General features: G+C 41.9%; 1 protein-coding gene across 1 annotated transcript; it reads left to right on the top strand.

The window, feature by feature from the left end:
- The first annotated feature begins 4,694 nt into the window (after positions 1–4,694).
- Positions 4,695–15,592, top strand: LOC110507418 (uncharacterized). The gene is made up of 13 exons (XM_021587403.3): positions 4,695–4,815; positions 4,913–4,945; positions 6,309–6,366; positions 7,551–7,693; positions 7,839–7,973; positions 8,635–8,831; positions 8,941–8,972; positions 9,676–9,818; positions 10,396–10,496; positions 11,245–11,474; positions 13,427–13,749; positions 14,109–14,165; positions 14,361–15,592. Exons 1-13 carry the CDS (start codon positions 4,791–4,793, stop codon positions 14,636–14,638), a joined length of 1,755 nt encoding a protein of 584 aa, XP_021443078.3. The 5' UTR covers positions 4,695–4,790; the 3' UTR covers positions 14,639–15,592.
- Positions 15,593–16,624: the final 1,032 nt, after the last annotated feature.

Here is a 16,624-nt window from a genome sequence, read left to right as displayed (position 1 = left end):
GTTCAGACGCTACAGACGATTTTGTGAGAAGAAGACCGCTTTAGCTCTGTCAACTTTCACCACAGATGCGGAATTTCGACATCCAATGCAAAACCCCAGTTTTTAATTGGGATTTTTTAAATATTATGCTAATTAGATTTCCGCGGGGGTGCGGACATCGACTCTAGGGGGCTAACCACCAGTTGTGTAGAGTAACTTAAGTAAAAAAATAAAGTACTACTTAAGTTGTTTTTATTGGGGTATGTGTACTTAACGTTACTATTTATATTTCTGACAGCTTTTACTTTTACTTCACTACATTCCTAAAGAAAAAAATGTACTTTTAAAATTTTCCCTGACATCCAAAAGTATTTGTTACATTAGCAGGACAGGAAAATGGTCAGATTCACATACCTATCAAGAGAACATCCCTGGGTATCCCTACTGCCTCTGATCTGGCGGAATCACTAAACACAAATTCTTTGTTTTTAAATTATGTCTGAGTGTTGGAGTGTGACCCTGGCTATCCGTAAATAAAAACAATTTAAAAAAATTAAAAAATTGTGCTGTTTGGTTTGCTTAATATAAGGAATTTTAAATTATTTGTACTTTTACTTTTACTTTTGATACTAAAGTATATTTAAAACCAAATACTTTCAGGCTTTTAGTCATGTAGTATTTTACTGAGTGACTTTCAATAGAATCATTTTCTATTAAGGTATCTTTACTTTTACTCAAGTATGACAATTTTGTACTTTTTCCACCACTGCAAATATGTAAGTGAAAGAGCAGTCCATTTTTTTAACAGATTACCAGTTTTGTTCAGCAGCCCACAGAGCTTACAGGCCTACAGCTAAAGCTTAGTTCACTGAACCTCCTCCACTACATAAACATCAGTTCTCCTCATCTCAGTCAAATTGAAGTAAAACAGCTAAATCTTCCATACGCTTGTTGAGTTGTTGTTTGTCAAGGCATAAAGACAATGCTGTACAGCACAGGGATGTATCTGTGTATTTGTACATTTTTAAATGGTCAAAATAACTAAAAAAGTAGCATTTTAAGACAAGGCTGACACTATACGTTGTCCACAGACCCATTTCAGTCCACTCAGAATGTTTACACAGGGCCCCCGTGGGAAGAGGGTGTCTCTACTCAAGGCCAATTTTCTAGAGGGCTGCTTGATCTAAAAGTCTGTCAGGGAGAAACTCTGCCCCATGATTTGCATGCCTGTAACAATGACTCTTTCATCAAATGGCTAATCAAATGGCTACCAAGACTATTTGTATTGATCCCCCCCCCCCCCCCCCCCCCACGCTGCTGCTGCTTTCTGTTATTATCTATGCAGAGTCACTTTAATAGCTCTACCTACATGTACATAATTACCTCAATTACCCCGACACCAGTGCCCCCGTACATTGACACATTTGACTCTGTACCGGTACCCCCTGTATAGCCCCACTGATGTTATTTACTGCTGCTCTTCAATTATTTGTTATTCTTATCTCGTACTTTTTTTTAAGGTATTTTCTTAAAACTGCGTTGTTGGTTAAGGACTTGTAAGAAAGCAATTCACTGTAAGGTCACTGTCGTATTCGGGGAATGTGACAAATAAAATGAAATCAAATCAAATGTATTTATAAAGCCTTCTTTACATCAGCAGATGTCTCAAAGTGCTGTACAGAAACCCAGCCTAAAATCCCAAACAGCAAGCAATGCAGATGTTGAAGCACGGTGGCTAGGAAAAACTCCCTAGAAAGGCAGGAACTTATGAAGAAACCTAGAGAGGAACCAGGCTGACCTAGAGAGGAACCAGGTCCACTTCTGGCTGTGCCGGGTGGAGATTATAAGAGTACATGGCCATTAAGGCCAGATTGTTCTTCAAGATGTTCAAACGTTCGTAGATGACCAGCAGGGTCAAATAATAATCATTGTGCAACAGGTCTGTGCCTCAGGAGGAAATGTCAGTTGGCTTTTCATAGCCGAGCATTCAGAGGTCGAGACAGCAGGTGTGGTAGAGAGAGTGTGAGAGAGTCGAAAACAGCAGGTCCGTGACAAGGTAGCACGTCCAGGGAACAGGTCAGGGTTCCACAACCACAGGCAGAACAGTTGAAACTGGAACAGCAGCACGGGCTCAGGACCTCCGGGAGTGGAGGGAGAGAGAAAGAGAGAAAATTTGAGGAAGCATGCTTAAATTCACACAGGATACCAGATAAGACGAAGATCTCCTACACCGCACAAGCCCGAGGGGCCGCAAAACCGGACAGGAAGATCATGCCAGTGACTCAACCCCTCCTAGGGACGGCATGGAAAAGCACTAGTAAGCCAGCTACTCAGCCCCCATAATAGGACCAGGAGGCAGAGAATTCCAGTGGAGAGAGGGGACCCGGGCCAGGCAGAGACAGCAAGGGCAGTTCGTTGCTCCAGTGCCTTGCCGTTCACCTTTGCACACTTGGGCCAGACTGCACTCACTTAAAGGACCTACTGAAGAGATAAGTCTTCAGTAAAGATTTACAGGTCGAGACCGAGTCTGTGTCTCTCACATGGAAAGGCTGACCATTCCATAAAAATGGAGCTCTATAGGTGTCACGCCCTGACCATAGAGAGCTGTTTATTCTCTATGTTGGTTGGGGCGTGATAGTGACTAGGGTGGGTTATCTAGGTGATTAGTGATTTATGTTGGCCTAGTATGGTTCCCAATCAGAGACAGCTGTTTATCATTGTCTCTGATTGGGGATCATATTTAGGCAGCCATTTCCCCATTGTGCTTTGTGAGATCTTGACTATGGATAGTTGCCTGTTAGCACGATTATTTAGGGTCACGTTTCATTTGGTATTTTGTTCAGTGTTCATTTAATAAAGGAAAATGTATGCCTACCACACTGCACCTTGGTCCACTCATTCTAACGATCGTGACAATAGGAGTAAGTCCTGCCTCCAGCTGTTTGTTTAAAAATTCTAGGGACAATAAGGAAGCCTGCGTCTTGTGACCATAGCGTATGTGTAGATACAGTTGAAGTCGGAAGTTTACATACACCTTAGCCAAATACATTAAACTCAGATTTTCACAATTCCTGACTTTTAATCTTTGTAAAAATGTCCTGTCTTCGGTCAGTTAGGATCACCACTTTATTTTAAGAATGTGAAATGTTAGAATAATAGAGAGAAGGATTTATTTCAGCTTTTATTTCTTTAATCACATTCCCAGTGGGTCAGAAGTTTACATACACTCAATTAGTATTTGGTAGCATTACCTTTAAATTGTTTACCTTGGGTCAAACTTTTCAGATAGCGTTCCACAAGCTCCCCACAATAAGTCGGGTGAATTTTGGCCCATTCCTCCTGACAGAGCTGGTGTAACTGAGTCAGGTTGGTAGGCCTCCTTCTCGCACACACTTTTTCAGTTCTGCCAACAAATGTTCTATAGGATGAGGTCAGGGCTTTGTGATGGCCACTCCAATACTTTGACTTTGTTGTCCTTACGCCATTTTGCCACAACTTTGGAAGTATGCTTGGGGTCATTGTCCATTTGGAAGACCCATTTGTGACAAAGCTTTAACTTCCTGACTGAACACTTTTTTGGTTACTACATGATTCCATATGTGTTATTTCATAGTTTTGATGTCTTCACTATTATTCTACAATGTAGAAAATAGTAAAAAATAAAGAAAAATCCTTGAATGAGTAGGTGTGTCCAAACTTTTGACTGGTACTGTACATTTAGCGAATTCGCAACATATAGTACGTTTTGCAAATTGTATTAAAAAAATATTCTGCTTAAGTCTCTAGTCATGTTAAATGACTTGGAATTGTATGAATTACATTTATAAAAGGCCACACATTTTTCCTTACCTTCTGTAAGCTCCTCTGCTCTATGACAACTCTATGCCACTTTGCAAATTAGATGATATGCACGCAATGCTCTATTGTAAAGTTGCATTTTTTTCCTCCAGGTCACCCCCCTCTCATGCTCACATTATGTTCCAGCAGCTGCAGATTTACAAATGAATGAAGGATACGTGCTGTGTGTGGGTGTTGTCATTGAAGTGCTTTCCTTGTGATGCTATGTGTGTACAGTTCTTGGAGTTGAGGCTATTTACTGCAGATTGTTTTGCTGGCCTGTTTGTGACTGAGAGGTTCCCATTGCTAGGAGGTGATGTTGAAAGTGAGAACACTTTCGATCAGGGATCTGGACACCGTTGTCAGTGTCAGCCCAATGGACCGGCAGATGGCTTTACTGAGTCATTTCATCAGACCGTCCAAGGGGAATGTATGCAACCTGCTATACACTCGTATTCACCGTAGACTGGATCGTGCATAAAACATTCTCTATTCAGCCTGCAAAGGCCTCAGTTTCTCCCTTTACTAAATTTAATGACGAGGAGGTGGGGGGAAAAAAGGGGATATATGCATACTTTCTTTATAAAACACAATTTTCCACCACCATACTATTTCCCCTGTTTGTTTTACCCACCTTCTCACTATTAAATTGAGTTAAGGAAGAAATCCTAAACAGCGAGGAAGTACCGGTAGTGGCTGTTAGAAAGTGTTACCATTCGTTTTTTTCTTAAAAATAGCTGATGTTTCAGAAGTGCACCAACTGCAACTGGAAAAGGAGGTCCCAGCAAAACAATGACTCAAACAAAATATTAACGACTTGGGTTCATACTGTAGAATATTTTGAGATGGCTTGGCAATTGGATATTGTTGTCAGGGGTGGTGCTTGTAGGTGTGGCTGAAATAGACTACTTATCTCTCTCTGTGCATCTTAGTATTTCATCTATGAGTGAGACTGCTTTATTGAAAGAGTCACCATGACCACTCCGCTACTGATGTTTGGTATGTGAGCATCCCTATCAAACTCTGCACATTCGCTAGAATTTGTCTGTACAATCCTCTGGACTTCTCTGAACATTTGTTTGTTTCATTTGTGCAGTTCTTCTGGCTCTACCCTGCTACAGCGCACCTGGTAAGTGGAAAGATAATGTCTTGCGTCTGTTTTCATGAATGAAATCGGGCCAGCTGTTGAGAGGTGTAGGCTACTACTCTGCCTCTCAGATTAAGCCACAGCAGAATTAATTGTAAATCATTGCTTTGTGGTTTGGAATTGAGAGTTCATACATTATGTACCTTATTTCCCTGAAATGCCTTCTGAAAAACAAATGTCAATCGGGAATGCAGTGGATCATGTTGGTTTAGAAACCCAAACATAGTTCTACTTGTATAGGGATATCTGCAATCTAGATGATCGGTCAGTTGTCATCATTTAAAATATATATATATTTCACTAGGCAAGCCAGTTAAGAACAAATTCTGATTTACCATGGCGGCCTACACCGGCCAAATCCTAACCAGGATGACACTGGGCCAATTGTGGCCCTATGGGACTCCCGGTCACAGCTGGTTGTGATACAGCCTGGGAACGAGCCAGGGTCTGTAGTGACACCTCTAGCAATGTAATGCAGTGCCTTAGACCGCTGAGCCACTCGGGAGCCCCATCATTACTCTAAGCCAAAGGTGCTTATGCTTTTTCAGCTCAAGACCCAAATGAGAAAAGTATTGTCCTTGAACGACTCAAATTAAGAAGAAATAGTGTGTGATTATAAATGTTTACTAATAGCTCGCGACCCACCACTCACATGCTCAGGGTCCACTTTGGTTCCCAAACCATAATTTAAGAAACTCTGTTGTTCCCAACCTTTTTCGGCTTACCGTACCACCAACTGAATGTTGCTCTGCCAGGAGTACCCCTGAAGTACCCCTTCTTTTGCATTTTACCAGTAGCCCTATGGTCTCCTGAGTCTTCTCAAGTACCACCTGTGGATAGACAAAGTACCCCCAGGGGTCCTAGTAACCCTGGTTGCAAACCACTGCTCTGAACAGCCTTCTATGGCAGACAACTGGCTGTGTGGTTTATAGAGCTTTGGGGATATTAAGCCCAATAAGGTTTTTTAAATAAAATAACTTATATTGAGCTGTGGATAACTTTAGGGAGCGCTAACCATAGATATACCATTGTTTCCTGACAATATATTGAGTAAGGTATACCTTACTCAGTTTTTCAGGCATTTTATCATAGAATTATCTCTATGCGTTTTATCCTATCAACTTCAGTCACTTGATTGGCAATTATAAAATGCAATTTTTTTAGAAAAAATTATGAATCGCTTTAATTTGTTTTAACTGTAAAGCAATTGACAGTAGGAATATTTTCTTAGTGAGCGTTTTGCAAATATCACGCTTAGATTAATAAGCATTCCTCATGACCTGAGAGAGAGCTTTTCACAGAATACGTAGCCAGCGCTTTGTCTTGATGTGAGGATGTTTCACAGGGCAAGTCAATCCTTTAGGAGTTCCAGTCTCTGCCCATGCTGGGAAGTTCTACGACACGTGAGTATAGCAAGTACCCTTATTATCTGTGCTCTGGGTAGAAGCTGCCCTAGGGCTCAAATCTTAAGCGGGGATATGAAAAATTGACCTGATAGTGGTTAGGGGCAAATTCATCCTACTACCTTTGTTGTTCTACTGTATTATTGACTGTATGTTTTGTTTATTCCATGTGTAACTCTGTGTTGTTGTATGTGTGGAATTGCTATGCTTTATCTTGGCCAGGTCGCAGTTGCAAATGAGAACTTGTTCTCAACTAGCCTACCTGGTTAAATAAATGAGAAATATGTATATATATATATATATATTTTAAATACCTTTCTTTAATGAAGATGTGTCATCATGATGTGACTCTGTATTTGTGAGCATTGTGACTCCACTCTGTCTATGGCTGTGTTTCAAACTCACAAAAGACACACGCTCATCAATTTACCCTTGCCTTACGTCCTTGGCGTAATCTCTGCGGCTATATTTGTCGTCGGTCCAAATGATTAGCCAAACCAGGGAAGTTTGCAACGTAAACCCCTCAGCCCTCATTTTAGTGGACTTTGCGAGTATACAATTATGTTCACTTCGGGCCTGAAACGCCCCATAATTCAATTCGCAATGATTGTACAGTACATCCACTAAGAAAAGTCTGCCAAAAGTCAAAACCTCAACGTCCATATGGAGTCAACATATAAGTAAAAACGAATGTAAATAAGTTTGAAATGCACAAACACGTCTCGTAAACACGTCTCGTAAAACGGATGTTTTTGTTTGTTTAGCTTTTGGAAATTGTAGAAATAAAACATTTTCCTTCTTCAGAAGTTCCAGCTAGGCAGGCTGACGTTGGTTAGCTAATTAATTTGCTAGCCATCATACAGTAGGCGTATATTAATAATGATATAGTTAATATAGGTAAACATGCAATCATAATTGACTGTGACACATATAATACACCAATAAGCTACCTGTGGCTGAAAACACAGCTGACGAGTGACGAATTTCCAGGCAAGGAAGGTCCATTTAAAAATCACTCCTTCCTCCCTCGCCCTGCAAGTGTATACTCGTCAAACGTCATGATACATCATCAGAAGTCCACTACATTTGAGGGCTGAGGGGAGGAATGCAGCCTATGTCTAGTATATGTGCTGCACATAGATATAGAAAATGACCTCTAGACATGATGAGCCTCTGCCTTTCAGGTCTCCCAGAGATCACGTCTGCGGTGGGCTGAATTATGACGTTCTAGATTACACTTGCTGTGAAAGAGTACTGCATAAAGAGGCGCGGCTGTCTTGCTGTGGAAACAGGGTCTTTAACCTCACCCAGGCTTCCTGTTGTGAAGGTGAGATAGACAGAGTCATGTCTCCTAGCAGTATCCCATGGCATCTACAGTATTCACTCAAACCTGGTAACTGTGAAAAGTTATTTTCTCAGCACCTCCCAAGTTTTCTTTCAACATGTGTTTATCTGTTATTCAATCAATGCAGGTCAGGTGACTCTTAATGTGAGCCAGCTGGTGTCAGATTGCTGTGGGTGTCAGGCCTATGACCCACTCAACCAGCTGTGCTGTGACTCTCAGATCCTAACCAGGACCCAACCCCATTCCAAGTGTTGCGGAAAAGGTCAGCGAGATCAGGTCTATTCACATCTATTGATGTCATCATCGATTATGTAGTTGTGTTTGTTTTATTCTTCACAAAGGCATAAACAGAGATGTTGTCGTGGTGTGCATTTTAGACTTTGCTCTCAAACTGTCTTTCCAATAGAGGTCGGGTCCTCTCCTTGTTCGGGCGGCGCTCGGCGTCGCCGGTCTTCTAGCCATCATCGAAACACTTTTCATTTTCCATGTGTTTTGTCTTGTTTTTCCTCACACCTGGTTTCAATTCCCTCAATCATTTGATGTGTATATAACCCTCTGTTCCCCTCATGTCTTTGTGTGGGATTGTTTATTGTAAGTGCTTGTTCACGTGTTGTTTGGTGCGTGACGGGTTTTTGCACCCAATTATCTTGTTATTTTTATGCCGTGGGTTTTACTGTTAAACTGCTCCGGCTATTACCAAGTTCAGCTCTCCTGCATCTGACTTCCCTGCCATCGATTACGCACCCCTTACACCTGTCTGCTCCGAAAACTGTTTGGGAGATGTTTCCCAATTTCCCACCTGCACCTCACGGCTTCTATGCTCACTCCCCGTCACAATGTCAAGACCGTTAGACTTGAGCACTTGAAAGCCCTTCAGTCGTTTAAACAGTACATCTGATCAATCCTTATGACCTGTTCTGCAGAGCTTTACGATGAAGACCACCAGCTTTGCTGTGGAAATGTCGTTAAAGGAAAGAAGGTCCTGACCAAAATGTCCGTTCGCCACCAGTGCTGTGGAGACCACCAGTTTGACCAGCGAAGCCACTGCTGCTGCTTCGATTCTGAACCACTCTCTCCAGAGCCTCTCAATGCAAGCTGCTGTGCATCATCAGGGTCTAATGTTAGTAAAAAAGGAAACCTACTGGTTTTGTGTGGTTGTAATGAAACTTCACGTTATGATAGTTTGTCATCTTTGTGTGTGTTTTGTTCTTTCTTTTTTTTCCCCCCAGCACTTGGGAATTGCTCCGACTTCTCCGAAATGGTAAGGTTGCCTTTGGCCTTCAACCATACACTGAACCTCATGTTTCACTTTCTTTATTCAATGTTCAATTCAACCATTTCATTAACAGTCAGGTTTGAATATAATATAATTGATGTCCAATGGCTAAAAGCCACAATGGGATGGCATCCATTTTAAATGATGCAACATCATTACGATGCAAATAAAAACACACACTTACATGTCCGTTTTTCCAAATGTTCTTTAATATTTACTGAACATCTGCAGGTGTCAGATGTTGCTTTATTTTTCCTTGTGGGTTTTGCCTTTTGGCATTGGTCTGCCAACAAGCACATTGACACTGAGATAACCTCCAATGGGCACTTTAACTGTAAAGGTTTGCCTGTAGAACAAGTGTGGTGGAATAATTAGAAACATGATAGATTGTTTTATTTTTTAAATAATATTTTTAACTATACTTGTATGTGTGTATTTGTATACATTTCTACTGTATGTTTATGGTCTGTTAATGTATTTTATGTGCATGTGTTGTTGTATGGCATCTAATTGTGGGTGTGTGTGGGTGTGAATGAATGTCTTCCCCTGGTAAACTGTGGAGGCAGATGCAATGACAAACAAATAGTTAACTTTCCCAGTTTATAGACTTCCTGTATATTACCTTGCTCTGAGCTGCACTTCCTGCAGAGGTCCTCCCCACTCTGTCTTTTTCTCCATCTGCCTCCAGTATATCAGGGAAACAGCCCTGTGGTCTAGGTGCCTGTTTCAACCCAACAACAGAACGTTGCTGTGTGAACCCTACATCTCTCCAGGGACAAAGTTACTCCCACGACCAGACCTGCTGTGAGGGAACATTACGCCACACCCCATGTAAGACAGTATACACGCGCAGACAGAGAAACACACGCGATGGAGACATTATTAAATCTATAATGAAAAATAAAATATAAAATCTTAAATGAGACACGTGTGTGAGTTCTTGTGGAAGATTAGGTGCTCTACCACGAAAATAAGATAATGTTCTCTGAGTGCCAATGACGTGGAGGCACCTCTGATTCAGAGGGTTTGGGTTAAATGAGGAGGACACATTTTGGTTGAATGCATTCAGTTGTGCAACTGACTAGGTATCCACTTCCCCACAAACCACACATGGGAGGAAACAGCATTAAACAGCTGTTTTATATCATCAGTCGAATCACCCAATCTCTCTGCAAATTCTGGGGGTTTTCACAAAGGCATATTGCATCATATGTAGGTGAAAAAGCAGTCCATATGTGTAACAGATGACCCGTTTTGTTCAGCAGTCATCGCATAGTATTGTATGGATGCTGATTTTACAGTATGTACAGTAAATGCTGCCAGGTTAGACAGATTATTTACCAGTCTTGATCTGATCATCACCACCATCCCCATCTCTGTCCTTCCTCCTTCCCATCTCTCTAACCAGATCTCTACAATGGTGCTAGCTGTGGCTCTCAGGTTTACAATCCAGACAGTAAAATCTGCTGTGCCGGGAAGCTGTCCAATAGGGTGCTTGGAAAAAACCTGGTAAGTCCATTAGCCCACAGAGCTCACAGGCCTACAGCTGAAGCTTAGTTCACTGAACCTCCTCCACTACATAAACATCAGTTCTCCTCATCTCAGTCAAATTGAAGTTAAACAGCTAAATCCTCCATACGCTTGTTGAGTTGTTGTTTGTCAAGGCATAAAGACAATGCTGTACAGCACAGGGATGTATCTGTGTATTTGTACATTTTTAAATGGTCAAAATAACAAAAAAGTGGCATTTTAAGGCAAGGCTGACACTATACGTTGTCCACAGACCCATTTCAGTCCACTCAGAATGTTTACACAGGGCCCCCGTGGGAAGAGGGTGTCTCTATACTCAAGGCCAATTTTCTAGAGTGCTGCTTGATCTAAAAGTCTGCCAGGGAGAAACTCTGCCCCGTGATTTACCAGTAACAATAACTATTTGTGGTGTTTGCTTTACTTGGGCTCTATGCAGTACCATGTCAGTTCTGACAGCACATTTAGTTCTGTAAGCCCCACCCTGCAACCAGTTGAGAGTAGAGCAGCTCCTCTTTTGTGTGAGAGTGTGTCAGACGACGGATAACTAGAGGTCTCTTTTCTAACGCTTAGCACTGTTGGTAGAGGATGAGTGCACAGGTCCCCTGGTAAGAAAGTTAGACTCTCATTTTTGGGTATGTGCATGCCACGGTGTGTCTGCATGTCTGTTATTCATGTTGTGTGTGTGTGTGTTGTTGATACCCTGCTGACTGGTGTGTCTCTCTCCCAGTGCTGTGGTACAACGCCGTATGGTGTAGAGGACCGAGGGGTGTTGTGCTGTAACCAGACCTTGCACTGTGAGGTGGAGGATGGGTACCAGTGCTCCCCAGGTGGCCACTTGTATCTGCCATCCCGTGACATGGTGTGTGGCTCACGAGTCCATCTGAACGATCTAGGCAAACACTGCTGTGGGGAGGAGACATACTACCCTTGGAATGAAATCTGCTGCAACGGACACAAGTGAGCTGCACTGTAGTGTGGAAACTGTAGGGAGTTGAACCTATCCAGGATTCTTCTTTGCTCATACAAGAGTAATAAAGGCCTAGTGCACCATTTATTTAATTTTAAATTAAAAAATATATATATATTTTATTGTGATTTTTCAAGCGGTGCTACAGCACCCTCAGCATCCCTACTTCCCGCGGCTATGGGAGGAAGCTGGTTGATGGTTCTTTGGGATTTTAGGAACATTACTAATGCATTTTTCATTTAAACTGTGTTTATTATTGACTGAAGTCTGTTAATTGGAAATACGTAAACATTTATCATGACCTGACAGACTGGAAATATATATATATATATATATTTATTTTGTATGTATTTTACCCCTCATTCCACTTCCCCCCACAATTTCGATCTTGTCTCATTGGGTTTCACACGCTGATCTAAATTCTCTAGAGAACAAGTGGAAACGTGGGCGAACACATCATTAACAAACAATGCTCTAATGTGAAAAGGCTCAGACCCGGTCATTCAAACTGTGGGTCGCAACCTGTAGTGCTTTCCCCAAGAACTTGCATGGCAGTCTGAATTTACGCTGATACCGTTACTCAATACTTTGGTCAATAAGCGGGAGGTCTGTGCAGTGCAGTTGTGAGTGACGCACTTGAATCTACTTTTGTTTGAATCCAAATAAATTCAACTACACTTTTGTTTCATCACAAAACTGGAGAGCAAGCTCTGTCTGGTGATGTCCACAAAGCTTATTACATGGTCAAGCAAGAATGTTTCCGACTACTAAACAACTAATGATTTAGAACCATAGAGAGTTACCGCAAGTTGCAAAGAAAACAAGAGCTGCCTTCACTATTTCAGCGCCATTGCGACTTCAACATTTCAGCATCAGCAAATCACCTCTGCCTAGTCTAATACAGTGACAACTAAAAGATCTATGGTCTATGACACTGTCAATTTTTACCTGGCTAAAATGCTTGCTTGCTAGCCTAACTTCCTTTCGTGGGCAACGTTAGCTAGTTAACATTAGCTCTCTACATCTAGCTACATATTGAACTTCCATCCTCTCAGGCCAGGGGCACAACAATGTATGAATTTATGGATAGATCAGAATCATCGTTATAATCATTGGCCAGTATGGAGAATTAAGTAAAACCACAAGTCCAAATCCCTATCTTCATCCATGACTAATTTAGCAAAGGGACAATTTCAGTTAGCTAGCCACCAGAGGACAACAACACAAAGAGATGCAACAATTGAAATAGTTTCTGTCAACAACGTATTTATTTTTATTTGATGTGATAAGAGTGAAGCCAAATCCAAACTTGTTTCCTTTGACACTCTGTTTTGGTGCACCAGGAACATTCACAGTTGAGCTCACTCAGTGTAGCTCAATGTTGATGGGCTATTATTTTATACTTTTTTTTTTTATCAAGCGAGGCTCAACGGTGCGAGTGCTCAACGGTTTCCCTTGCATCTAATGCTATACGTGGCAACGATGTCATACTCTTTATGACCTGACAGCATCAGATAGATGGCCGACAGACAGAGGGGCTCTGTTTCGCTCTTTCAGATGCTTTCTCCGGTGAGATACATTCAGCCTCTTGTTAATTGAAGGAAAATTATAAAAACAAAAAGATAGATTTTTTTTCTTGGTACATTTTTTGGGGGAAGCCTGGCTTCCCATGGCATCCATGAATACATGCTACTGGTCATCTCTCTTCATTGCTCAATCTGTCGATTTCAAGTAATCAATTGGCTGAAACTCATTTTTATAGCTAGAACTCTCCAGATCCCATTTCCTTGAGAGCTATTCATCGAAATAGAATGGGTCAAATCTAATCAATGATAAATAATCATCAGTACATATGGCTCTGATCTCACCCAACATGACAGCACAACAGGAAGCAAATTCTGAGAGATGATATGGACTCTGCCCAATATTTTTCTCTGCCCAGACACAGGGGGAACAAGTCCTGCTGCGGAGTCAAGGCTTATGACCCCAGCTGTGACCAGATGAAGTGCTGTGCAGGGACTCTGTACGACCTGCAGTTTCAGGACAGACTCTCAGAGGAAGCCCAGTGCTGTGGGAGTGTCCTGATGGAGGCCGGCCCCACCCAGACCTGCTGCTCTGCCCCAGGGCTAGACCTGCTCTATCCTACCCAGCCAGGGTTCACCTGCTGTGGGCACCGCTACCCCAACTCATCCCTGTGGTCCTGCTGCGCCGGGGTCCTGCACCCAAGGCCTGAACCACACAACACCACCAAGAACGTGATTCCAGGTCAGTGGGAACCGGATACAATCCAAACTTGATACCCATTTTTCATCCATACATGATTTATCTCTGAAAGGTCTCCGAAAAACCTACCTACAGGGCAGACGAGTGCTATGAAGATTCTATATGTTATTCATGTGGTCCTTTGTAGCTCAGTTGGTAGAGCGTGGCGCTTGTAATGCTGGGGTAGTGGGTTTGATTCCTAGGACCACCCATATGTAAAAATGCACTCTTGACTAAGTTTATTTTGGATAAAAGCGTCCCCTAAAGGGCATACATGCATAAGATAAAGGGGATGTCATTTTAGGGCTCCCTGCCTGGAGTCTCTCTGTCCATTTGATTAGACTGTTGTTCATTATCCTCAGGACCCAGGCTTCTACCACTGGGGGATCTGAAGACTGAAGTCCTGTGTCAGAGCAAAGGTAAGGCCTCCAGTTTGAAGCAGAAGATGACAGGAAACATTATTCACTACTTTGACCTTTAGCAAGAGCATTGGGAAGCCCTTGAATCTACTTTTGTGGGAAGTACTTGAATCCCTTTGGGAAGCACTTAGACTAATTGATTTACAGTAGCTTCACAACACTGATCTAAAGTGTGTGTGTGTGTGTGTGTCTCAGTTCTGGTAGGGACAGTGGAGAGTGTGTCTGTGAAGATGAATGAGCGGTCCATCGTGATGGTGAACACCATGTACATGCAGGCCTCGCGTGGCCATGTCAGCGCCATGGCTTCCCCTCACTACCTCACATTACCCGACCACTGCAGCTCCCCTGAACTGGTGCTGGGCAACACTTACATCTGGGTGAAAAATAATTACTCAGACACCATAAGTTTCATCTCTGATCTCAGCGATCATTCCTCCCCTCTTCATTCCATCCTCTCCAGGTGCTCAAAATGATACTTTTAACCTTGTTTTGAGGCAATACAGTGTTTTGTTCACAATTACATTGCTTACAAAAAATGTCTTTAAAACAAAACTCGGCTATTTTGGGTTCTGATGGGGTAGGACAGATGAACTAAGCTCATGAGGCATACGTTATATTCTTCAAGAGTCCATTTGTATATAATTCATTTAAAACTCAAACAAAAATGTATGTGGATGATGACCCATTTAAGATATCAGTATATCTAAGTATATTTTTATTTGCTTACAAAAAACCCAACCATGTTTGTCTGGGTAGTGGTTTTCTGTTATATTATTGCAAATGGTCCTTTAATGTTAATGCAATATTTTCTTAATAATGTCTATTCCATACTGAAGCTATTTACTCACTGAAACCCTTTGTTCAATGTGACACTAACATCATTGGCGTGAATCTGTCTGTGAAGTGATTGCACCACATTGTGAAACGGCAGGAAATAAGCCTATTTTCTAACCAAGCAATTGTGTGTAGGTGTGTGACTTCACCATGACCTCGTGACTTTTTCCACATTGTGTTACGTTACAGCCTTATTCTAAAATGCATTCAATTGTTCCCCCTCCCCCCCTCCCCTTAAATATGACATTTACATAAGTACTCGGACCCTTTACTAAGTACTTTGTCGAAGCACCTTTAGCAGAGCGATTACAGCCTCGAGACTTGTTGGGTAATGACGCTACAAGCTTGGAACACCTGCATTTGGGGAGTTTCTCCCATTCTTCTCCGCAGGTCCTCTCGAGCTCTGTCAGGTTGGACGGACAGCTGTTATCAGTCAACATTCATTTGCTTTTTCATCTGAAATCGGTATGCTTTTGACAAGGCACACTTGTCAGAGAAGACAGAGGAGCATCTGTCAACATAGCAACCGTCACAAGAATTGTTCAAAAGTTTAATAAAGGACTATTCTAATAAATGAAGATACACCAAACTCAGATATTGACTGAGATATAGCACATAAAACATTGTCCTGCCACGGACAAATAAGATCCTTGCAGATCCTCTCTTTTAGTTGTGACTATTGTACAAGGCTGGGTGGGAGGCCACAGCCATGCTGGCGCCTGCATGACAACAGAACTACTGTATGAAAGACAACGTAGAGTTGGCTCAGTTCCATTCCACATAAAAAAAAACATCAAACAAAGCTGTCCAGTTACAGGGCCAACAATTGTATACACTGCAAACACATTACAGTGTTATAATTTTAGTGTTCCTGAACATTGTGCTGAAAATAATGGAAGGATTGAAGAAAGCGATAGGATATTTTAGTGGAGCCTCAGAAACCACAATGAAATGACTGCATATCAAAACAATAGGTTGACACCGGTGCCAAACAATTGCTTGAAACTGTGAGCGAGAAATTGCATCTTTCACATGCTTCCTTCCAGGCTCTTGTCGTGGGAAGATGGTCCAAGTCCTTGGACACATTCCCAGTTAACCACACTGTTCTAAAATGGACCACACAACCTCCTCCTGTATGAAGCTCTGACCGAAAGTGTCTCAAAGTAAGCCAAACGTGGCACTATTGTAACACAGCAGATCTATGCTCTCTAATGGCCTACACAAAGAAAATGTAATGTTATGAGCACCACATATATTTTGTTTCACACAAATGGTTTAAAACAGAACATGGACAGAAACGCATAAGCTTACATGTCAAATGTCATTTCATCCTATTTTAGAGACTAATGAAAATACTGTATCCTATCACTACTGTGTGTAGGGGGAAAGCATAGGGCCACTATCCCTTGAATAAATTCAGGGACAAGAGGCTAATTTGAGCTGGCGAGGGTTATAAACAGACAATAAAGTGATTATTAAAGACATAAAGAGAAGCTGTGTTAATAAAGAAGTAAGTTCACTGACAGCAGGCTGGAGAGTTAGGTCGTAAACATACACACCTCAGATGCTGTCGAAGACTCAGTCTACTTACTCAACACTCTTAGAAAAAAGGGTTACAAAAGGGT

This window comes from Oncorhynchus mykiss, chromosome 27, assembly GCF_057628025.1.
Source record: "Oncorhynchus mykiss isolate SJ-2025 chromosome 27, ASM5762802v1, whole genome shotgun sequence".
Lineage (NCBI taxonomy): Eukaryota > Metazoa > Chordata > Actinopteri > Salmoniformes > Salmonidae > Oncorhynchus > Oncorhynchus mykiss.
This window is presented reverse-complemented; position numbering and strand designations above follow the sequence as displayed.

Coding starts and splice junctions, on each gene's coding strand:
- LOC110507418 (XM_021587403.3), top strand. CDS start 4,791: ATGACCACTCCGCTACTGATGTTTG. Junction 4,816..4,912: donor CACTCCGCTACTGATGTTTG/GTATGTGAGCAT, acceptor TCATTTGTGCAG/TTCTTCTGGCTCTACCCTGC. Junction 6,367..7,550: donor GCTGGGAAGTTCTACGACAC/GTGAGTATAGCA, acceptor TCTGCCTTTCAG/GTCTCCCAGAGATCACGTCT.